This window comes from Heterodontus francisci, chromosome 2, assembly GCF_036365525.1.
Source record: "Heterodontus francisci isolate sHetFra1 chromosome 2, sHetFra1.hap1, whole genome shotgun sequence".
NCBI classification, from domain to species: domain Eukaryota; kingdom Metazoa; phylum Chordata; class Chondrichthyes; order Heterodontiformes; family Heterodontidae; genus Heterodontus; species Heterodontus francisci.
In genome coordinates, this window is record NC_090372.1 from 83,520,561 (window position 1) to 83,544,599 (window position 24,039).

At 42.4% G+C, this 24,039-nt stretch overlaps 1 protein-coding gene across 5 annotated transcripts in view; it reads left to right on the forward strand.

The window, feature by feature from the left end:
* Positions 1-24,039, forward strand: part of nek10 (NIMA-related kinase 10) — a 485,577-nt gene that overhangs the window by 446,711 nt on the left and 14,827 nt on the right. For all 5 annotated transcript variants that reach the window (XM_068059792.1, XM_068059804.1, XM_068059810.1 and 2 more), the window contains 5 exons: positions 2,639-2,693; positions 6,579-6,622; positions 17,419-17,519; positions 20,157-20,267; positions 20,706-20,814. In XM_068059792.1, the coding sequence (XP_067915893.1) occupies positions 2,639-2,693; positions 6,579-6,622; positions 17,419-17,519; positions 20,157-20,267; positions 20,706-20,814 (420 nt within the window). The remainder of the gene's footprint in view (positions 1-2,638; positions 2,694-6,578; positions 6,623-17,418; positions 17,520-20,156; positions 20,268-20,705; positions 20,815-24,039) is intronic.

Here is a 24,039-nt window from a genome sequence, read left to right on the forward strand (position 1 = left end):
AAACTCAATACAAAAGATATGAAAAGGCCAGAAAAATGACAATCAACATTTCTTACAGTCCCCACCTTGAGGGTGAAATGCTGCATGGCATTGATTCCTCACAATTAATTACTTTTCCCCCTAATAAGGTAATTTAGTTAAGCATTTGGCCTCTAAGGGTAAGTCTTTTGGTAACGCATTTTAAACAAAGCAATGCTAGAATAACAAGTACAATCAATATCACTTACACAAGCAAAAGAATTAGGGACAACATCATCACTCAAGGGTGCTGACTTACATTGCACTCCCACCAGTGACTTTCTCCCATCTTTTAATCACTTCTTCCCTTTGTTCATTTTTTTGCCTCATCTTAATTAAATATTTTTTTGATGTCTTCATTCTTTCTATTATAGATTTCAGAATTAGGGACAGAGGAGGTATGGGATGTCCAAACTGAGCTACTGCTTTCAATGCTTCCCCTTGCAATCGAGGTTCATTCTTAGTTCGGTGATGACCCTGCAAGCTGCCTTCCCTGGGTTCCTGATATTGCATCAACATGTATAGATTCCTGCTCTTTCTGAACAACACTCGAGTCTCGGACTATCCCAAATGTAATCTCGGCAGTTCAAGATGGTTGGGTGGAATGTATAGAATACATTAACATCTTGTTCCAGGATCCCTATTATCATGGGGACTGTTCCAGTGAGGGTGAGATATCCTGGAATTCTCATTCACCTTCCAGTCATCACCTGATAGGCTGAGATTCCTTTCATCTTGTGGGGAGTGTGGCCAAGAGACATATAGGCAGCATGTTAGCCCATCGAGTTGGGTGATCTGTACATAGCTTTTTAAGCATTGTTTTCAGCATCCTATTCCCCCTTTCCACTATACCAGAGGACTGTGGATGATATGAGATGTGTAGTCTATGGCGGATGCCCAACAATTCTTGCAATTGGGAAAAAAAACTCCCCCACCTGTAGATCACCTTGCTCAGTAACATTAAAATACCAGATAATGCATAGACTTAAAAGTTTCTCCAGTTCTCCCTTTACATGCATCCAACTTGTGGATAATTCTTACTAAATACTATTTCTTCCTAATCTTCAATTGTCCCAATCAAATTCTGTATCCCTTTTACTTTAATTTTACTCCCTCAGACTGTAAATACTGTGTTTGATTCGATCCTGATTATTTTAAAGTCAATTTCTCTATGCCAGAGCCCACTGAGTTAATTTGTCCAATTATATCTGTCAATTTAGAAGCTTAAAATTTAATAATGTCCAATATATAATTTTAGACTCAGCAATACAAAAGTTTTATGGTGAATTAAATGGAAAAAAAAACTGTTATCAGAAAGGGTTAACTTCTCAGCTTGCTTTCAAGGGGGCGGAGGAAACTTGTCATATGTACACATTTATATCACTTTACGTAACATGTTAAAAAAAAGCTTTCCCAATTAAAAAAGATCCAAACTCCAAACCAAACCTCATTTTAAGCAAATAAAAGCAAAATACTGCAGATGCTGGAAATCTGAAATAAAAATGAAAAATGCTGAAAATACTCAGCAGGTCTGGCAGCATCTCTGGAGAGAGAAACAGAGTTAACATTTCAGGTCAGTGACCTTTCATCAGACCTGAAACGTTAACCCCATTTTAAACGTTTTTTTTCCAATTCATTTTTGTATTTTTTTTTCAACTTTGCCCAAATTTATCCTTAGGGATTGAAAACAACAAAAATCATGAGTAACATTATCAACTTCAAAGGAAAACATTTTCATAAGGGAAGGCAGCATTTTAGATTAAACTCCAATTGTTTCCAAACTTTTTAATTTCTTTTTGTTAGAGGTTTCTAACCCAAGGATGTTTGCTTATTCATCTCGGTTGTACTCAAACAAACAGAATCACCTCAAATATCCCAAATTCCAATCCACGCCAATAAACATTTAAAATTCAAAACTGCCAATATGAGCGAGCCTTTTATCTGTAATTAAAGGCTCCCCCATACCTTTTCATAATAACTTGAAATTTCATTGTGGGCACAAATGAAATTCCAGTTTTCCCAACTTCACCGATTAGTTAACCTTACTTCAAACCAATACTTGTTAACTAAACGCAGAACAGAATAGCACATGCTTTTTAAAAAAAAAAAGATAAATTACCTCATTTGTTTTGTTCTTTCTTCGGGCGCCTTTCCAAATGACTAATTAAACAAAAGAAAAAGTTAGTTCTCACAGTTAAATAAAACTTTCAACATTCTTACAGCAAAAAAAGTTAAAGTCAGCACTGCAACCTTGCAGTCCTTTAACAGTAGAAAGGGGGGACAGAATCCTTCCCATATCTCCTTTATTTATCCTTTTTTTCTCTTAAACCAATTTCCAATTCCTGGTGAAAGGTCACAGACCTGAAACGATAACTCTGCTTCTCTCTACACAGATGTTGCCAGATCTGCTGAGTATTTCCAGCACTTTCTGTTTTTATTTCAGATTTCCAGCATCCGCAGTATTTTGCTTTTATTCCAATTCCTGATGTTTGCTACTTAGAGACAGTAAGACATGTCTTTAAACTACAAATAAGCAATAGCGTGAAGTAAGTTAATTGTATAAAAGATTGGATAATGTTAGTGCGAAAAAGTGAAATTGTTTTTTTTTTTCTTCCTGCAGCTACTTTACCAAGAAGTATCAGTTCTATTGGCACAGAGAGTCAATATCAGGCTGAGTAAGTATTCTGGATCTTGATACTTTCTTTATATTGTATAAGCTTTCCTAAATCTTCATTTCGATCTTAAGAACATTTTGTTGGTGCTCAGCTGGAGAACAGTGATAGATATCATTAGCAAATGTTTCTTTTGGCCTTGAAAATGTAATTTGTGAATTTGTCATGATCAACTATATTCCTGAAACACCTAGTAAAATGGTATTGGACACAATGAAATCTTCCAGCAGAGGCACAATAATTTTTCACATTTTACACAACAAAAAATATGTTATACTTAGGTTTCTTGCGAAAGCAGCAAATAGATTATTATGTCATCGCAGGTAAAAGAAATATAAACTTAACTTGGTCATTAACTAAAAATTATAGAATCTTTTGCTGGCTCACAATCCCTCAATGCATCATATTTAAAATTCTCATCCTCCTGTTTAATTCGCGTCGTGGCCTCACCCCTCCCTGTCTCTGTAACCTTCTCCAGTCCTACAAACCATTGAAAACTTTGCATTCCTCCAATCTGGTCCCTTGTGTAGCTTCCACTTCTTTCACCCTGCCATTGGCAGCTGTACCTCCAGCCATCTAGGTTTCCAGGTCACTATTCTCCATTAAGACCCTCGTGAATGACTCTATAATTCTATAAAATCCACCTCAATGGCAAAGCTTTCAGTCACTCCTCCTAATATCTTCTTCTTTGAGTTGCTGTCCATTTGTGTCTGATTACACTTCTGCGAAGTGCTTTTGAACAATTTTCTTCATTAAAGACCCTATATAAATGCAAGTTTGCTATTGTAGCTTTAAAGGTAACTAGTTAAAACTGGAGAAAACTTTTAACCCATTAGATTCAGAGAAAGGTTAGGTCCTGATATTAGATGTCATCTTGTTGTATACTTACCGTAAATGAATTGTGAAATTGTGCATCACTGATAGAATACTTTACTTTTTTAAACACGATTGGGCCATTAACAGTTCACTGCCTCCTGCAAAGAGTTCGATGGGAAGGAGCACATGAGTGCGATCACGGCATTTCCCACACTGTTGCCTCACATAATGATGGCTCCAGGAAAATGGTCAGGGCAATCATAGATGGGACAACAGGTCCGGAGAAGGTGTCATATTTATTGGATTGATTGGGTGTGTAAGTAAGGCTCATGTGAAACGTGCCTGTATTAGCTTGGCTCGAGCCTCTCTTGCATCTAATTGCACCTTGTCTGCTGTCTCTCAGGATCTTCATCCTGTTGCTCCTGGTCACCAACCCCCTCCATATCCTCAGAGGAGACATCACACTCCAGGATGTCCTCATTATTCAAAGCCTTTCCCCTCTGTAGCGCCAGCTTGTGCAGAGCACAGTACACCAGCATGATATGCGAGACCCTTGCTGGGGTATATTGAAGGGCCCCACCAGATCAATCCAGGCATCTGAACATCAAAATCAGAAGGCCTATGCCCTGCTCAATGGTCACTCATGTTGTCTCATTGAAGCTATTGTATCTGTCCCCTGCATGTCTGCTGGGGTTCTGCACAGGCGTCAGTAGCTATTTCTTTAGTGGGTTGCCCTTGTCACCCAGTATCCATCCTTGAAAGCACGTGGGGGGCCTGACAAGATTAGGCTCCTGGCATTGCCTTAGAATGTAGGTGTCATGGCAGCTTTTTGGGAGCCTTGCACAGACCTGAAGGATCCATCTACGGTGATCACAGACCAGTTGTACATTGAGCGAGTGGAAGCCCTTCCTGTTGATGAAGACCACTGCCTAGTCTGTAGAAGTCTTGATGGCCATATGTGTGCAATTGATGACACCCTCCACCTAGGGAAACCTCAGCAATGGCCACGAGTCCTACAGCCCTCTCAGCCTGACAGTCTAGATCGATGTGAAAGTGCACGTACTGGTTGGCCCTGTTGAAAATGGCATTGGTGTCCATCTTGATGCAGCGATGAGCCACAGATTGAAAGATCCCACAGATATTTCCAGAAGATCTCTGGAATGATCCTGAGGCATAGAAATTCAGTGCCACAATGACCTTTAACACAACAGGCATTGGATGCCCATCCATAGGGCTCAGCTCATCCGCCATCATGGCACCCAGCTCTGTGATGGTCTCCCTGGAGAAGCACAGTCTTCGCATCACTGCTACTCTGACATTTGTAGGAAGTTGATCCTTCGACGGTCGACTCTGTCTGGGGCGTATTGTCGTCTGCGCTCACAAGGCTGATTGCATGCCCCTCTGCACCCTCCTCCTCCTGGCCCCCTTCCAGGCTCATGATCCTGGTACTCCTCAGATTGCTGCTGTCCGCTGCCTGTGGCTGCAGCTCTGTCCCTTGCTGATGGTCCTCCTCGCTGGAGGTCTCAAAGCCTGAATGAATGAGGCCCATGGCAATTAGCTGCACTCCATTCTCTAGGCCTCCCGCCTGATTGCTCCGTACATACAGGTGCCAAGTCCAAGAGGGCACTCAAGTGGAATGCCCCCGCTGTGCTAGGCAAGTTTTTGTTGCTCCCAATTGCTACATCCCCTGTCCAACCAGCTCCACCCTCCCTTCCAAGCCACACAACCGCTCGCAAGGGCTGCCAACTGCAGCCAACACTGACATCTCGCTAAGTCCCCACCTTGTTATAGCTGGCGAGGCTCTGAAGCGCTGTTGATCCCATGCACCTGTCAAAAATTAGAAATAAAATGGTAAAATCGCTGTTAATTGCCTGTTTAACAGGCTTAATTACCTTCCCGCCTCATTCCAGTGCCATCTCCTCCCATCAGCCCGGTCCCCTTTCGTAAAATCTGCTTGTGATGTGAAGACGGCAGGCTTCCCTCCCGACACCTTCACTCCTTCCGCTTCCCAGCCTGTCTCCGATAGTCGGTAATATCCAGCCTGTTAATTCTGTTTCTCTCTCTAGGGATGCTGAGTATTTGCAGCATTTTGTTTCACATGGCAATAGGTTCTTACTTTCAGCAACCTCTCCAAGCTCATTTTGACTGCTGAGTATTTTTTCCTGTAGGACTTATTTTTTCTGGATTACAACGGACAAGTTTATTTTTAAAAGAAGAGTAAATAAGATACACATAAAAATGTTGTTTTCTTCCCCAATCCAGAAAAATACCCACCTGGTCTCCATTCAATTAGGGCACCTTGGTCTAAGTTCCAAATTTTCTAATTCTGTTTCAGTTTTTAATTGATTCATTTTGCTTAAGTGGTATAAATACTTATTTTGATATATCATTGTACTTCACATACAAGAAGTTTCTTTGAGGTGTGGCAACTGTATTGTGTAGGCAAATGATCTCACAATAGGCAAGGAAATTAATATCCGGTTAATCTGTTTTCTTGTGGAATTGATTGATGGAGGATTGTGGGTCAGGTCAAGGTGAGAACTCTCTATTCTTTTTTGAATAATGGCATGGGATTTTTAACAAAGACCTAAACTACCATATCAGGTCTCATTCAATATAGCGCACCCTCAGTACTTAACTGGAGTGTCATTTTAGTTTAAACCCCCAATTTTGTGACTCAGACATATATATGATTGTGTGTCCTATGGGGTAGGTTCATCTGCACTTGCAGTTCATTGGTGGGCTGCATAGAATTCTCAAAAGGGAGTCCCTCCGCCTAATTTGAATAGGAAAAACTGGTGTTTAGAATTGCCCAATGTACAATTCTTAATTGTTTTGAACACTAGACAATATATTTATTATTTCCTTCCTGCCAAATTACCTCTTCAGGTAACTGTATTCACTGATTTTTATACTGTCTCACTGACATGCTGGCACTGAATTTATGCTACAGTTCTTTAGGTATTGTTCAGCAGAATGACAATGACCCATATTTGCACTTTCAAACAAAGCAACAGCATATGTATGAGGTTCTAAAGCAGAAAATATGTTGACTGCAGTTTTATTTTGCAGACCTGGAGGAAAGCCAAGGCAATCAAATACCAAATATAGACCAGGTAATTAAGTATTGTTTGAAACCATAATTATTGTAATGCAAATGTACATTTGTCAATACTCACTTGTTTAGATGATGTCTCGGTCTTTTCTTTGTCTTGCTTGTTTAGATCTCCTACAACTAGGCTTACTTCTGCCATTACCTTCAGTTGGAATCAGAGCTTGCTCGAAGAGAACAGGAAATTCCATAAGTTCAGGGTGGCAGTGCCATAGTCTACCAGATATAGTGCTTCGAAGGCTGAAGGATCATGGTAGTTATGTGAAATTATAGCCAAGAGAAACTGTAGTAAAGGAAAATAAAAACAAAAACAATTCTAAACATTATTATATTCTGGAGAAAAAAATTATCTTGACAAAACTGGAGGTAGCTTGCAAGAAACAGTATTCAGCTTTTGAAGGCAATTACTGCTGTTAGTTTCATCTACTAGCTTATAAGAACCATATAAAAGATGTGGAAGGATAGGAAGTATTTAATAAAGTTCAGTACAAAAGTTTACTAGTTAAGCTTAAAGCTGTGGAGATTCAAGCAAAACTTAGGAATGGAAAAGAAATTGCCCTAAGGATGGAAAACAGTGGGTACTAGTTAGTGGAGTAATGTTGGAGTGGGAGAAGTACTGAGTAGGATGTCCCAGGGCTCAGTGTTGGAGCTAATACTATTTCTAATTTACATTTATGACTTGGATTCAGGAACTCAATGCAAAATGGTCACATTTGTAAGCGATATTAAATTAATAGGAGCAGTGGAATCGAATGGGGTAGTTCAGAATTTGCAGAACGAGTTAAACGAAGTATGTGAATAGGATAAACAATGACAGATGAAGTTTAACACAGACAAGTGTAAAGTATTGTACAAAGGAAGGAAAATGGGCAACATATGTCTGCAGAGAATGGGGTTGAAATAGCGAATCGTGAAGCCCCAATAGACTCAATGCTCAACATGTCCAACCAATACGGGCGGCACAGTGGCGCGCACCGCAGCCTCACAGTTCCAGGGACCCGGGTTCGATTCTGGGTACTGCCTGTGCGGAGTTTGCAAGTTCTCCCTGTGTTTGCGTGGGTTTTCGCCGGGTGCTCTGGTTTCCTCCCACATCCAAAAGACTTGCAGGTGATAGGTAAATTGGCTGTTGTAAATTGCCCCTATTGTTGGGAGGTGATAGGGAATATGGGATTACTGTAGGGTTAGTATAAATGGGTGATTGTTGGTCGGCACAGACTCGGTGGGCCGAAGGGCCTGTTTCAGTGCTGTATCTCTAAATAAAAAAATAAAATAAATAAATACAAGGCATCAATCAGCAAAGCAAAATAGAATGTTGAACTACATAAACAAAACAGGAGAATACAAGCCAGAGTAAGTTATGAAGTTATATAGTGCTCTGGTCAAACTGCACCTTCAGTACTGGTCACCAAGAAATAAGTGAAACATTGAAACGCTGCAGGCAGTGTAGAAAACAGGTGGGTTTGGTTTGGTGAGCAGTTAAGAATCTGAAACAGGAACCTAATCTACCTCGAACCCACCCACTTTCAGTTTTCACAGAGATGGGATGAGGGGCAGGCAACCAATCTGCTCTCAAGGGACAGGTCTGCCACTGACACCTTTTAAGGAGGCTGCATGCTTCTATTTTTATAAGGTTTCTATTTTTAACCGAGGTCAGCCGGGTTTCCGGGCCTCAGGAAACCCAAGAGGTAAAAGGAGGTGAGAAGGGTTGGATCCATAGTATCTTTATAGCTCTGCTTTTGGGGCAGGAGTAGCAGGAGTGGTTCCTCTAGGCTCAACACTCCCCACCTCCACAGCTACATGATGATCTCCCGACAACATCCCCATCACCGATTTTCCTCCCCCCAACCCCATATTCAGCAACCACTCTCATTACTGACCCTGATCTCTGACCCTCCATCCACTCTCTCCCCGCTCTGAAACCCCCATGATCATCCCAACCTTCCCAAACATGTGCTACCCACCAACCCACCACCCTCCTGCAAACTCTACCCTCAATCTCAGCCCCCAAACACCATGAAACTTACCTGATCCTTGGCTGCAACCTTTTCTAGAGTGTACCCCACCCAATAGTGCCAAGACAATACATCTGGCTGTTTTCTGTGCGAGGAATTGGTTTAAAAAAAAATCATGCATGCCGCGGTGTTAAAACTCCATGGCGTTTGGGGACCAACCAGAATTCCTCAACCTTCCCCTCCAAAACCTCATCACAGCCCTTTTTTGGCACCATGAGTGCCCTTAAAGCTCCAAAATAGCATCCGCAGCTCGTGTGCAGTGGACATCCACCGGAAGTATGCAGAGCAGGCAGATTGTGATGCCAATCAATGTACAAGGCTGATTTGACACCTGCGGTACCATTTTGGAGCTCAACATTCCGGTCAACTCCTATCTTAACCTTGCACAGCTGAAAACCCATTCAGAAACTGGAAAGACTATCCCCCCACCACCACCCCCCCCCCCCCCCCCCCCCCACCACCACCAGAGCTATTTACAGGGATTGTCCAACTACTTACAGATTAGTTGCTGATTGATTTATTTTGCCTGCTGCTTCGATTCTACAAGTCTTTGCTGCTTTGTATAGTTGCTTAAAGTTGCAGAAGTCTACAGGGAGTATTGTAGCAAGTGCAGAAATAATTTTTGCTGACTTCAAGTCTTCTCTACAACCAGTTGCTTCCAGACATGGGTACACTGTTAGATTCCCTTTGAACTACAACATGTCTTGGAGAATGAACAGAGGGCATACAGAGGAGCACAAGCTCCTGGTAGAGGAAGGAGGAGGAGGACAGGAAGAAGGGCTCTCAGGGAGCAATTCTTCTTTCTACCCGAAAGTCAGTGAGAAACAATGTGTGAGACATCTGCGCTTCTGTAAGGATGACCACACTGAAATCTGCCATCTGCTGCATCCACAGCTGCAGCCTCAGAGCAGCGCAATGACCACATTGCCAGTGACTGTGAAGGTGATCATGGCAATGAACTGTTATGAGTCTGGCTCCTTCCAGGCAGGACCTGGAGATAGTTGCAACATCTTCCAGTTTGCTGTTGATTATTGCATAAAGATCACTGAGGCTCTCTACTCAATGAGAGCTAACTATTTTATTTGGTCTTGCCAAACGTAAGCAGGCAGAGTGAGCTGGCGGCTTCACTAAGATTGCAGGCTTCCACATGGTGCAGGATGCCATTGACTGCACCGCATGCTAATTCTGCCCTATACCAGAACCAAAAGGGATTCTACTCCCTCGACTTCCAGCTGGTGTGTGACCATAGATAGCGTATCATGCAGGTCAATACCAGGCACCCTGATAGCAGTCACGATGCCTTCATTCTGAAACCGTCCGATGTGCTCGCTGTATTTGAGCCATCATGGCAAACCATGGACAGTCTGGGCTGAAAGGAGCTGTCTAAGTTGCCTCCCTGCTTCCTCTTCCTTCTCTTATTGGCTACTGGCCAATAAGGACAATCAGTTGACCACCTAACTGGTGATTCCAGTGCGCAACCCAGGCACACATGCGCAGCATGCATACAATGAAAGCCACGCTACCACAGGAAATGTGATAGAGCAGACCATACTGAAACAATGCTTCTGCTGCCTGGGCTGCTCTGGAGGAGCCCTGTAGTATTTGGCAGAGCGGGTGTCAAGATTTGTGGTGGTCTGTTGCATGCTGCACAACCTCAATCTCATGAGGGGATAGCCCTTGCTATACAGCAAACAGCTGAGGAGCAGGAGCATAAGTCGAAACAGCAGGACAAGGAAGAGGAAGCGGGGAGGCAACTTAGACAGCTCCTTTCAGCCCAGACTGTCCATGAAGAACTCATCCAAGTGTAATACCAGTAACAATAACCCCAATTCCCCATTCAACAACAGTCCCATACCTTACCTTCCCTCTGTCACTGACCATCACACTGTCTGCTCGGTCACAATACAAAAATAAAAACCAACAAAAAATAAACTTTCCGAATCAAATTTATAAATGAAATCATGCCAGATTACACACAAAAATCAACTTGTACTTTCCCTTAGTGCCAGTCTTCTGAGTGGCTTTGTCCTAGTGTTCCAATGCGGTGCTACCCCAGCGGCTGCAGCATGACCGGTGGAAGGCCGCTGACTTTCAATGGAGGAGACTGCAGATGGCCTTGCGGGATAACCTCAAGCAGCTTTGGGCCTAGGAGGCTCAGCATGGATGACAGCATCTCAGCAAGGGTGGCAGCAAGTCAGGGCCGGCTGGCAGGCAACAGCAAGGGCAATGGTGGACTGGTGGGATAGGAGAACTGAGAGAGAAAAACAGGCTTGTCCTGTATGGGGCCACTGCCACTCCTCTGGGGTTGCATCTCAGCTACCCTAGTAATATGTTGGAGGGCAGACTGCTGGACTGCGGTAACACCCTGCAAGTTCTTTTGCACACTGTAATCCACAGCCATGATGGCAGCATTCTGAGCTTGCCTGGCAGCAAGCTGACCTTGCATAACAGCAACCTGAGCTTCCACTGCAGCACTCGGACGTTAGGTGGCTGCTGCTTGTGCTGCAATGGAAGCTGCAGTATTGGCCATCAGTCACTGTATTATGATTGGTCCACAAACGTATGAATGGATTTGTCCACCACTTACATGCTGGAAAGGATGGGCTCCAAGCTCTGCACAAAATCTTGTGCCAAGTTGGTGCCAGACTCCTCCATGCTCCTTGATATTGACCACAGGCTTTCTGGCAGGCCTACCAATACAACAAGCATTTCATCGTACATACTCATCAGTGTTCTTCTGTATACTGCTCCATCGCAGACCTCATCTAAGTCCTTTGTAGCAGAAGTCGTGTGGAACCTCGTCCTCTGCTGAGCTGGCACTTGCGCTCCTTGCCCCCTGCCCTGGTTGCAACCCGCTCGTACCCAGTGCCTCACCATGTGCAGATGCTGTATATATGTCATCCTTTATATTAGGTTCAGTGCCTGTATTTAAAATGGTGGCTACAAGTGTGAAATTGAGTGACAGTACATCTTCATTATTATTGCCTTCTTGCTGTTTCTCTGCTGCCTGGCCTGTTTATACTTCTTGCGTATCTAAACGAGAAAGACACAAAGGTAAAGTTATGGTGCGGAAGGGTGGTGGGCTGGGGGGGATGTAAGAGTTACATGCTTACACCTTTTACAGCTTGTAAATCAGAAGAAACTGTGGGATCAAGGGAGATGGGATGTGACCAGAAAGATTAGGTATGAGGATACTGTCATCCTCAGTGGTTTCAGCCGCTTTGCTCATCACAGCCTCAGCAAAGGCCATCCCAATAATGGCGTCCATGAGGGTTAGGACATCCAGGCTTCCCTATCTCTACCCACCACCACCCCCCACCCCCACCCCTCTCCCTTAGCTCCTGCTGCTTCTGGTTGTGCACCATCTTGTCCTGCAAGAGAGAGGCAAGTGTGTCAGTGAGTGTTGTGCAATCTGTTTGGTTGGTGTGGCTGTCATGATTGAATACATACATGGCAGTGTGTGCAATGTGTGAGATATGGGTATGTGACTTGCAACAGTGTTAAGTGCATGAGGGTGCGGTGGCACATATGAATATCACGTATAAATCCTGATTGATAGAGGTTATGAGTAGCTGAGTGAGGCTAGTAGTGAAATTGGTAGGTTATGGCAATGAAAGATGCAGTCACTGATCTTGGCATTCATGTGAGATCATTGAACTTTTTGGAACATTGTATCCAGGTTCTCAGGGCTTGACTCCTGGTATTGACCTCTACGGCTAACTGCTTCCTATTGAAAAGGTTAATCCAGAATAATACTTTAAATTGAATGGTGACAGTAAAACAACAAGACCCAGGTTCAAACTAGTAAATGGTAAATTCAGGACTGATATCAGGAGGTTTTTCCTCACTTGGTGAGTGTTCAACACTTGGAATATGCTTCCAGGCTGAAAATGAAAACTCTGGAATCACTTAAGAAACAATTAAATGTAAATATAGGTGGAGTATAGGATTGTTTTGAATTGATGAGCTAAGATAAACCAAATGGTCTTCCTCATTCATACCAGTCTTGTGCATTGCATCCCACAAGTCTCTGAATGTTGGCCACATTGACACTTCATGCAGTGGTCCACTATGGACACCTTAAGTATAAGGGCCAGGCAGTGAATGGTTTTATGTATGGCATGACATTAGCAGCATTGTCAGATGGATAAGAACCTCTCTGTAAAGCATATCAAAGTTATGGTGGGAAGATTTAAAAAGAGCCAACAGGATATTCATTTCATCCCAAAAATGCCAATCAAAGCATAAGTCCAGAAGGATGAGTTGGACCTCCAAGCCAAAAAACAGTTGTAATTTTTGCCCTGTAGAAAATTTGGCTAACAGACAAAACATCCTGACAGAGGCCAGCAATAACCTAGAAAGAAAAATTCTGTTGCTGCCCCTCCCATCAAATGCTCATTTCATCTGATGCATGACTGGCAGGAATGGTAAGAAGGGCTATGCTCTCCATTTCTCCAGCTCCTGTCTCAGATGCAGGGCGATTGTTTCCTTAGGGCATTCAAAAGATTTACATGAATGTACAATTTATTTATTGGTTGTGATATCGAAGAGCTCCACTGTGGTCAGGAAAACAATTTGTAATCCTGAAAAGCACAAGGTTTCAGCCATTTAGATTTCTGAATCTTGATTGCTTTCATAGAACAGAGAACAGTACAGCACAGTACAGGCCCTTCGGCCCACGATGTTGTGCCGAACCTTTAACCTACTCTAAGATCAAACTACCTACATACCCTTCATTCTACTATCATCCATGTACCTATCCAAGAGTCGCTTAAATGTCCCTAATGTATCTGCTTCTACTACCACCGCTGGCAGCGCATTCCACGCACCCACCACTCTCTGTGTAAAGAACCTACCTCTGACATCTCCCCGAAACCTTCCTCCAATCACCTTAAAATTATGCCCCCTGGTGATAGCCCTTTCCACCCTGGGAAAAAGTCTCTGGCTATCCACTCTATCTATGCCTCTCATCATCTTGTACCCCTCTATCAAGTCACCTCTCATCCTTCTTCGCTCCAATGAGAAAAGCCCTAGCTCCCTCAATCTTTCTTCGTAGGACATGCCCTCCAGTCCAGGCAGCATCCTGGTAAATCTCCTCTGCACCCTCTCTAAAGCTTCCACATCCTTCCTATAATGAGGCGACCAGAACTGAATGCAATATTCCAAGTGTGGTTGAACCAGGGCCTTATAGAGCTGCAGCATAACCTCACAGCTCTTAAACTCAATCCCCCTGTTAATGAAAGCCAACACACCATAAGCCTTCTTAACAACCCGATCAACTTGGGTGGCAACTTTGAGCGATCTATGGACATGGACTCCAAGATCCCTCTGTTCCCCCACACTACCAAGAATCCTGTCTTTAAGCCTGTATTCTGCATTCAAATTTGACCTTCCAAAATGAATCACTTCACACTTTTCCAGGTTGAACTCCATCTGCCACTTCTCAGCCCAGCTCTGCATCCTGTCAATGTCCCGTTGCAACCTACAACAGCCTTCCACACTATCCACAACTCCAGCAACCTTCATGTCATTGGCAAACTTGCTAACCCAGCCTTCCACTTCCTCATCCAAGTCATTTATAAAAATCACAAAGAGCAGAGGTCCCAGAACAGATCCCTGCGGAACACCACTGATCACCGAGCTCCATGCTGAATACTTTCCATCTACTACCACCCTCTGTCTTCTATGGGCCAGCCAATTTTGTATCCAGACAGCCAACTTCCCCTGTATCCCATGCCTCCTCACTTTCTGAATGAGCCTACCATGGGGAACCTTATCAAACGCCTTGCTAAAATCCATATACACCACATCCACTGCTCTTCCTTCATCAATGTGTTTTGTCACATCTTCAAAGAATTCAATAAGGCTTGTGAGGCATGACCTGCCCCTCACAAAGCCATGCTGACTGTCTCTAATCAAACCATGCTTTTCCAAATAATCATAAATCCTGTCTCTCAGAATCCTCTCCAATAATTTGCCCACTACTGACGTAAAACTGACTGGTCTATAATTCCCAGGGTTATCCCTATTCCCTTTCTTGAACAATTCCCTTTTAATTTGAAAGAGGTGTTCAAGGTGGTCACCCTGATGATCCAACCAGCAGGGCTTGGGGACTGGGTGTCCACCATCAACCTGAAGGCTATACACTTTCACCCTGGAGTCAAGCATATCTACAGATCGCACATCAGCAGGGATAAGTACCAGAACAGCTGGCTGCCATTTGACCTCACAAGATTAATTCATGCAGCCTCTTTGAGATAGAAATAACTCCATGGAATCCTTATTGTAAGAATTTGTCCAAAGCTTACTAGACCTGCTGGTATGTTTGAGAAATGTAATCAAATAGAAGCAATTCTACCAGCTCCAGCATTTTTGTACTAAAATAATATCTTCCTGATTGTATGTAAAGTTGAACAAATAAGGAAGAATATTTACCATAGGCATACATCTTCCTAGATTTTTCTCTGAAGTCCATTCTTCATGTAAAATGCTCCCTCCGAATACACATTTCACTTTCCTTCTAATATGCTGTGGTTTGGAACTGTATCTTGCTATATTTTAATATTGCACTAGTTTTATCTAGTATTTACAATCATCATGAGCAGTTACTACCATTTTACTGACACTTGTTTTACACCATGTTTTATCATCGACATATTTTAGTGTGCTTTTTAGTCTCAAAGACATCATTGCTGCCTCTTCTGGGCAAAGAACTGACAAACTACATCTAAGAGAGGCTGTAATACAACACATCTGGAGTGGTGGGAAGAGAGAGATCACCTTACACCAAAGGGACATTTTTTGTACAGGGATCAGTGTTGTTGCCTCCCATTCCACCCCCAGTCAGATAACCAAAATATCTGATTGTACTTTGGGGTTCAACCTCAAACAAAAACACATGAATACTATGACTAAAGTAAATAAACTAACAAGCATATTCAAGATGTACAAAGGATATAAGACAGAATATAGAAACACGCATAACCAATTATGATATGAAGTCAAATAAAAGCAAAATACTGTAGATGCTGGAAATCTGAAATAAAAACAAGAAATGCTGGAAATACTCAGCAGGTCTGGCAGCATCTTTGGAAAGAGAAGCAGAGTTAACGTTTCAGGTCAGTGACCCTTCTTCAGAATGATATTAAGTCAATTTTCATATTTAAATTCATAAAATTAGAATGAATCATGGAATAGTTACCACACAGAAGGAGGCCATTTGGCCCATCGTACCCGTGCCAGCTCTCTGCAAGAGCATCTAAGCTAGTCCTACTCCCCTGCCCTTTCCCCATAGCCCTGCAATTTCTTTTCTCTTTAGGTGCTTATCCAGTTCCCTTTTGAAAGCCCGAATTGTATCTGTCTTCATCACACTGTCAGACAATGCATTCCAGATCCTAACCACTCGCTGCATAAAATTTATTTTCCTCTTGTTGGTTCTTTTGCTATTCACCTTAAATCAGTAATAAAAACAGAAAGTGTTGGAAATACTCAGCAGGTCTGGTGGCATCTGTGGAGAGAGAAGCAGAGTTAACATTTCAGGTCTGTGATCTTTCATCAGAACTGTTCTGATGAAAGATCACAGACCTGAAATGTTGAGCTGAATTTTACTGGCCCCCGACGCCGTGGGTCGCGTGTGGGGGCTGGTAAAATTCTGCAGGGAGAGGCCCACCTTAACCCAAGACGTCGAGAAGGGCCCGCCGCATATTACCAGCAGCAGGGGGACCTCGGTGCGGCCCCCCCACTGCGTGGTGGCGGGCACTTCATCTCCATATGTAAATTGACAGTAATGATATTCAAATTAACTTACCTGCCATCCCATGCCGATTTTACGGCCTCAGTTCAGCCTTCGCGCGACTTCAGAACTCCACATGGATGTTCTGAGGCAAGAACCTGGTAGGGAGGGGAGAGGAATAAAATTTACTTATCAGGAGGGGTGGAGGAGTGGGGAAAACAATTGTGATTGGATGTGGGGATGGCGGGAAGGGGTTGAACAGCAAATGTAAAGAGGTTCGGGGGTGGGGGGCAGTGCGGGTTGGTAATAAAGTTTAATTTTCTGCAATGTCCCATTAAAGAACATTGGGGGGCTGGTGGGAAAGGGCTTCCATTATGTATCTAATTTTTATTAAATAATCCTTCACAGTATTCCTTTAACAATGTAAATTTCTCCTAAGGGCTTGCAGCCCTTTAAAAGAGGCGCCGGCGACTGTGTGGCGGCGCCGGATGCCGTTGCCAGGAACGCGGAGGCCGCCCCCTTACATCATCGGGGGCGGCCGCTCCACCCTCTCTATCTAACTGAGCCCCTGCGCAAAATATCATGGGTGCTCGCCAGCAGCCGCTGAACGCGGGCATGCCACTGAGTTCAAAGGGCGCCGCCGCAAAGCACGGCGCCCGAATAAAGTACAGGCAGAAATCACAAACTCATGCATATTAGTCCTTTGTGTGTTGGTAGGCATGTTTTTGTAATTTTCTGTGGCAATCTATTTAGATGATTAGATATCTATTCAGATACTTATTCATAATTGATCTGAAGGCTTATTGACAGAGTTTACTGTTTTAATGTGATGCTGTGATGGTATTCCAGTTTAAAACAAGACTTCCTCAGAATGTATAGCAACTTAATTTCCTTCCTTTTAACTTAAAATAAGTATCTCTGTAACTACATCATCTCTTTAAAAATATCCTGGAATGCAGTTACATTTGAGTACTTTTATAATAGTGGTGTAATCATATAGTTATGATAGGAAATCCAAGTAGTCAGTTTTTCTGATTATGATATTCTCATCTATAGCATCTGCAGGAATAGCAGTATCTCAACGGAAAGTACGTCAAATCAGTGATCCAATCCAACAGATTCTCATTCAACTGCACAAAATCATCTATATTACACAGGTATGTGTTGCAATTAATTTGATTTATTGTATTTCTTTTATTATTAGTTCTTCTTATATTTACACACATTCAGCTTTGATTTTAAATAAATGCAATTTAACCCATGGATTTATTTTCTAAAAAGCACAACCTCCACTTAATGTGGTTAATAACCACACAATTTTATAAGGGCTGAATTTTAGCCTGCCAGGGCAGGTGGATTTCTGTGCAGGCGGCAGGTTAAAATGCCAGAAACTGCCAGCGTGCCAGGAAGTCAACAAGAACTTGCTGACTTTCACATTTAATTGGAGTGCATTTGTTAGTGTGCAGGAAACCCCTGTGGGACAGGCACACCTGATATTTACATGTCAAAAGGCAATTGAGCGGAGTTTTATCCCAGGATACTGTCTTTAGCTCTGAGCGCATGGGTTTCCCTGCCTGCCTGGAACTCAGCAGATTGAACAAGGCAAGAGAACAGTGGGGATTGATGAGGCTGAGCAATTGACAGGCAAGAAAGCCTTTAAATGCTGAGATTTTTTTTTTTAGAGAAATACAGCACTGAAACAGGCCCTTCGGCCCACCGAGTCTGTGCCGACCATTAACGACCCATTTATGCTAATCCTATACTAATCCCATATTCCTACTACATCCTCGCCTGTCCCTATATTCCCCTATCACCTACCTATACTAGTGGCAATTTATAATGGCCAATTTACCTATCAACCTGCAAGTCTTTTGGCTTGTGGGAGGAAACCGGAGCACCCGGAGGAAACCCACGCAGACACAGGGAGAACTTGCAAACTCCACACAGGCAGTACCCAGAATTGAACCCGGGTTGCTGGAGCTGTGAGGCTGCGGTGCTAACCACTGCGACACTGTGCCGCCCTATGACAGCTGCTTCCTATGACAGCTGCGTCCTCGCCTAAGAGAAAGGCTTTTGCACATAGGACTTGTTCTGAGAATGTGCATTTACTGCTTTGGAGGTGATTTCCAATAGTTTGGAGGTCATTTCTACTACCGTGGAGTTTTTTGCCTTTGATCTAGACTTCCCAGCTGTCAGTGTTCACAGCAGGATGGAAACTACTTATGCATCACTACCTTGGACCTCTGATGAGGAACAAAAGGAGAGCAGCAGCAGCAACACCACCAGCAGGGACAGCATCAGTCTTCTCCTCAACCACCCGCCAGTCCACAAGACAGATAGAACAAGCAAAGAGTCCAAGCTCATGGGAGGCGATACTCCCAACACAGAATAGACAGGCAGAGGATTAGCTTTCTGGACAAAGGCTCAAAAGTGCAGTTAGGCTGGATATTGTGCCACTATCGGATTTCTGATTGCATAAAATTTATGAAGTATATTGTAATTTAATGTACTATACAAATTAACAATAAAGTCTTGGAGCATTTCATCATAAATTGTTGTTTGAACCATAATATGATGAGATGTGCATTGGAGATTAATTTTCTTAAATTATTTGCATAAGCTGAAACTTTTGACAAGAATTAAAATCTTTAACAGTCCTAATATTCATACAATGAGCAGATAACAGAATGCAATTTTTATTTATCAAAATACTCTAACAATTCTAGTAAATCTCAATTTAATTATTTTATTTTGGTTGTAATTTCACAAGTTAAATCTGTTTAAAATGCCACAAGAGAAGCTGAATTGGTTGAATTATCACTCCTGCAAGCTTCATTTGTGCCAGGCAAAATCTTAATTTTTCATCATGGTTTCTAAGAAGAGAAACAATTCATTTTATTAGCACATTGAAATCTTTTCTTGAAAACATAAACAAACAGAAAGAATGCATGATGAAGTTATCAAGTAAAAATGCAGCTTTCATTTTCTTTGAAATAAAGGGTATTGGAATGCTGTCATTTCATGCAAGTATTAGCATCAGCCATTCTAAGGTCAGGTATAGCAGCCAGCTGCAATTCAAACTCTGTACACCACTTTAAATCCAATCTCTGAAAAACACCTTCTACTGGACCAGCCAATTTTACACACTAGCAATTCTATGGCCCCTCTGAGTGTGAGATTAACAGTAATGTTCAATAGGGCACCTTTGTGGCTGAACCAATAGAACCCCATTTGAGGCTACTCAAAAATATTTCACCATATCATTAGCAGTGGAGGCCTTCATATTATGTCCTTTTTTGATTCAAACCCAACTCCCAGAGTTGAAAAGAGCAGTATGTTAACCCACTGCAGCACCTAGTTACAGACAATTCATCTTAAGAAAAGCTTTTTTTAAACTTTGAAGAAAGGGGTAATTGAACATAAAAACAGTCTGTGGATGTATTTTGTTGTTCCTGATGTTCCCCAATGACAAGGATAAATGGAAATAAGTACAGAATGAGTAAATCTTCTGTACATTTCACATCATATGCATAAAGTAATGCCCCTTTGACATTCCTGCATTAACATTTTGTTTTGAAATTTAGGATGCATTCCATAATTACAAAATGTTTGGCACTTTTGGACTGTTTAGTGAGGCCACAATATATATTGCGCATAATTATGATGTATATAAATTGCTGAATACAGTATCTTCAGACTGCTATATTGACAACTACATTGATGTTTCTCTAATGTAATTATGAATTAATAAGGAGCTGTCATATTTGAAGTATTTCTGTCCTCTTTCCTCACAGCTTCCACCTACTTTACATCACAACTTTCGAAAAAGTGTTATTGAAAGGTTTAAAAAGTCATTATTCAGTCCACAGAGCAACCCCTGTAACTTGAAAGCTGAGCTTAAAAAGGTTTGTTGATATAACGCAGAGAAAGTTCAATATTTAGTAATTTTAAAGATGAATGTCCGAATATCTTCGCGATCTTCAAAGTGAAGGGATTATTGTCACGGTAATTTCACAAAACTCAAAAATCACAGGAAACATCTGCTCAAATTATTAATGTGCAAAAGATTAAATCCACATCTGAACCATTTGAAGAATGAATTAATGTAATTAAATATTCAGTAACTTTTCTTCATAACTAATTCCAAATAATATTGAGTTGGTGTAGAGTAGAAAGATAATCAATCGAGTATAGATTGCAAATATCTAACAAGTTATCTTATGTTGCATTTGTTCACTATTGCATTCTTTCATACCCTTTTGAGGTTCTCTGCAGCAAATTTGACTGCCCAAATCATGCGGCAAGCAGATCTATAACATATTCTAAAAGCATTCTTTCTATAGCTCCTTCAAGGATCCCCGGAACTGATTGAACTGAACTTTGTGACAGCGGATTGTAATTTAATGCGTCAGACATCAAGAGAGAATGCAGCATTCCCTGGAGACAGGGCAGGTAATAATCATTTAATAGATACCTGGCTTATCCCAAAAGGCATGTTAAACTCTGCAGTGATATTTATGAGTGAGGAAAACCGTACAACTTGTGAACAAAGACCTGCGTTTACATGTTAATACATTGTCTATACCTTGGAACCACCTAGTTCAACCAACTGTTTATTCTAAGTGAAATATCTTGTATAGATATTGATTAAAAATTACTTAACTACAAAAAAACAAATATTTTGCTTGTGAAGGAAATAAACGAAACAATTACTTGCATTTATTTGTAGCATCTTTAATGTAATGACTGAAAGTATGATGGAGAAGATACATTTTGAGGAAACTTTAAAGTGGGAGGGAAGGAGAAAGGCACAGGGGTTTAGGGATGGGGGGTCTGTAAAATAGGGCTGAGACAACACTGAGCAAAGACCCTTACCAACTAAAATCTCTGTTGCAAATGAAGGTTTCTGGTGATGATGTGAACATATAAACCAAAGATCATGTACATGGCTGAATAGTTTAACTGTTTAAAATAAGGGTGATCAGTTAACAAAATTGAATTATTTATATGAAAACAAATTTGCGTATTTCTGCTCTTAAATAATTTATGATTTCATATTAATTCCTACTCTCTTCGAGATCTTAGACTGGTTTTTTAAAAGAAGTTGGGATCCAGATGAGAGGAGGGGAAGGCCACATTTTGGCACCACCGACCTCTTTACTGATTCCCTGCCACAATCCCGACCCCAAGCCATTTTGAAAGAGGCCAGTTCGGGGTCAGATGGGTTGCCCGCCAGCAAATGGTGGGTAGCCAATTTAGGTTAATTAGATATGATTAAGGGGCCTATTAGGGCCCCGTTCTTGTACCGACTGGGATTTCCAGTCAGCACTATGGGCAGCCTGCATTGGCTTGGAGGTAATGTTGTGGGCTCAAGGTGGAAAGTTGGCGGGGAGGAGTTGGGGAACCATGGGTCAAGTGAGGGATCCCCCATATAACGGCCGCCGGGTCACAGCTGCGGTGTCCCATTGGCCCTTCAGCGTCGGAAGCCCGCCTGCTATCCCTGATTGGATGGCGTGCCTGCCCCTGGCTTTTAATTGGCTGAAGCTTTGAAAATTGCAGTGGTTGTGTCTAAAGTTGTGTGGGGTCAGGACCCGGAACTAGCCCCTATGTCACATTCCCGGGCCCGATTAATAATTTAGCCCCTTAGATTTATGAATAATCCTGCTTGCTACAGCTTTATTCATGGCACTATCTAACCTAGCTTATTCAAAAGGTAAAGAAGGAAAAACCTGAATTTATATAGCACCTTTCACAATATCAGGATGTCCCAAAGTGATTTACAGCCAATGAAGTACTTTTGAAATATATCACAGTTACATTGTAGGAAACACAGAAGCCAATTTGTGCACATCAACGTCCCATAAACAGTAATAATGTCCAGATAATCTGTTTTAGTGATATTGGTTAAAAGATAACAATTGTTCCCTCTAGGGTAATAGGTAGGAACAACAAGCCCAGAGAACCATGGATGACCAGAAACATTCAGGGTACGATGAGAAGGAAGAGAGCGGCTTTTAGCAAATACAAGGAGAGCAAATCAATGGAAGCATTAGTGGAGTACAGAAAGTGTAGGATGGAGCTTAAGAAAGCAATTAGGAGAACAAAGAGGGGACATGAGAAAGCTCTGGCTGGTAAAAGTAGGGAAAATCCCAAGATATTCTATAAGTATATCAATGGGAAGAGGATAACCAGGGAAAGAGTAGGACCCATTAGGGACCAAGGGGAAATCTGTGGGTGGAGCCAGAGGACATTGGTAAGGTGTTGAACAAATACTTCACATCTGTCTTCACCCAAGAGAATGAGGATGTAGATATGGAACTTAGAGAGAGAGACTGTGAGGTTCTTGAGCAAATTGTCATTGGGAGTGACAAGGTATTGGAGGTTTTGGAAGGCTTAAAAGTGGACAAATCTCCAGGTCCGGACGATTTGTGTCCCAGGATGCTGTGGGAGGTGAGGGTGGAGACTGCAGGGGCTCTGACCCAAATTTTTAATTCCTCTCTGGCCACGGGGGAAGTGCCAGAGGACTGGAGAACAGCTAATGTGGTCCCACTATTTAAGAAAGGTTGTAGAGACAAGAAAGGTTGTAGAGATAAGCCAGGGAACTACAGACCAGTGAGTCTCACGTCAGTGGTAGGGAAACTATTGGAGAAAATTCTGAAGGAGAGAATCTATGTCCACTTGGAGAGGCAAAATTTGATTAGGAATAGTCAGCATGGCTTTGTCAGAGGAAGGTCATGCCTAACAAATGTGATTGAATTTTTTGAGCATGTGACCAGGTGTGTAGATGAGGGTAGTGCAGTTGATGTAGTTTACATGGATTTCAGCAAAGCCTTTGACAAGGTCCCACATGGGAGACTTATCAAGAAAGCAAATGCACACGGGATACAAGATAACTTGATAAGGTGGATTCAAAATTGGCTTAGCTGTAGGAGACAGAGAGTGATGACAGACGGCTGTTTTAGTGACTGGAAGCCAGTGTCCAGTGGCATACCACAGGGATCTGTGCTGGGTCCCCTATTGTTTGTCATTTATATAAACGACATAGATGACTATGTGGGGGGTAGGATCAGTAAGTTCGCGGATGACACAAAGATTGGCCGAGTGGTTAACAGTGAGGTGGAGTGTCTTAGGTTACAGGAAGATATAGACGGGATGGTCAAATGGGCAGAAAAGTGGCAGATGGAATTTAACGCTGAAAAGTGTGAAGTGATACACTTTGGAAGGAGTAATGTGACACGGAAGTATTCAATGAATGGCCTGACACTGGGAAGTTCCGAGGAACAAAGGGACCTTGGCGTGTTTGTCCATAGATCTCTGAAGGCAGAAGGCAAGGTTAATAGGGCATATGGGACACTTGCCTTTATCAATCGAGGCATAGATTACAAAAGCAGGGAGGTCATGTTGGTAAGGCCACAACTGAAGTACTGTGTGCAATTCTGGTTGCCACATTATAGGAAGGATGTGATTGCATTGGAGGGGGTGCAGAGGCGATTCACCAGGATGTTGCCTGGGATGGAACATTTAAGCTATGAAGAGAGGTTGGATAGGCTTGGGTTGTTTTCGCTGGAGCAGAGGTGACCTGATCGAGGTGTACAAGATTATGAGGGGCATGGACAGGGTGGATAGGGGAGCAGCTGTTCCCCTTAGTTGAAGGGTCAGTTACGAGGGGTCACAAGT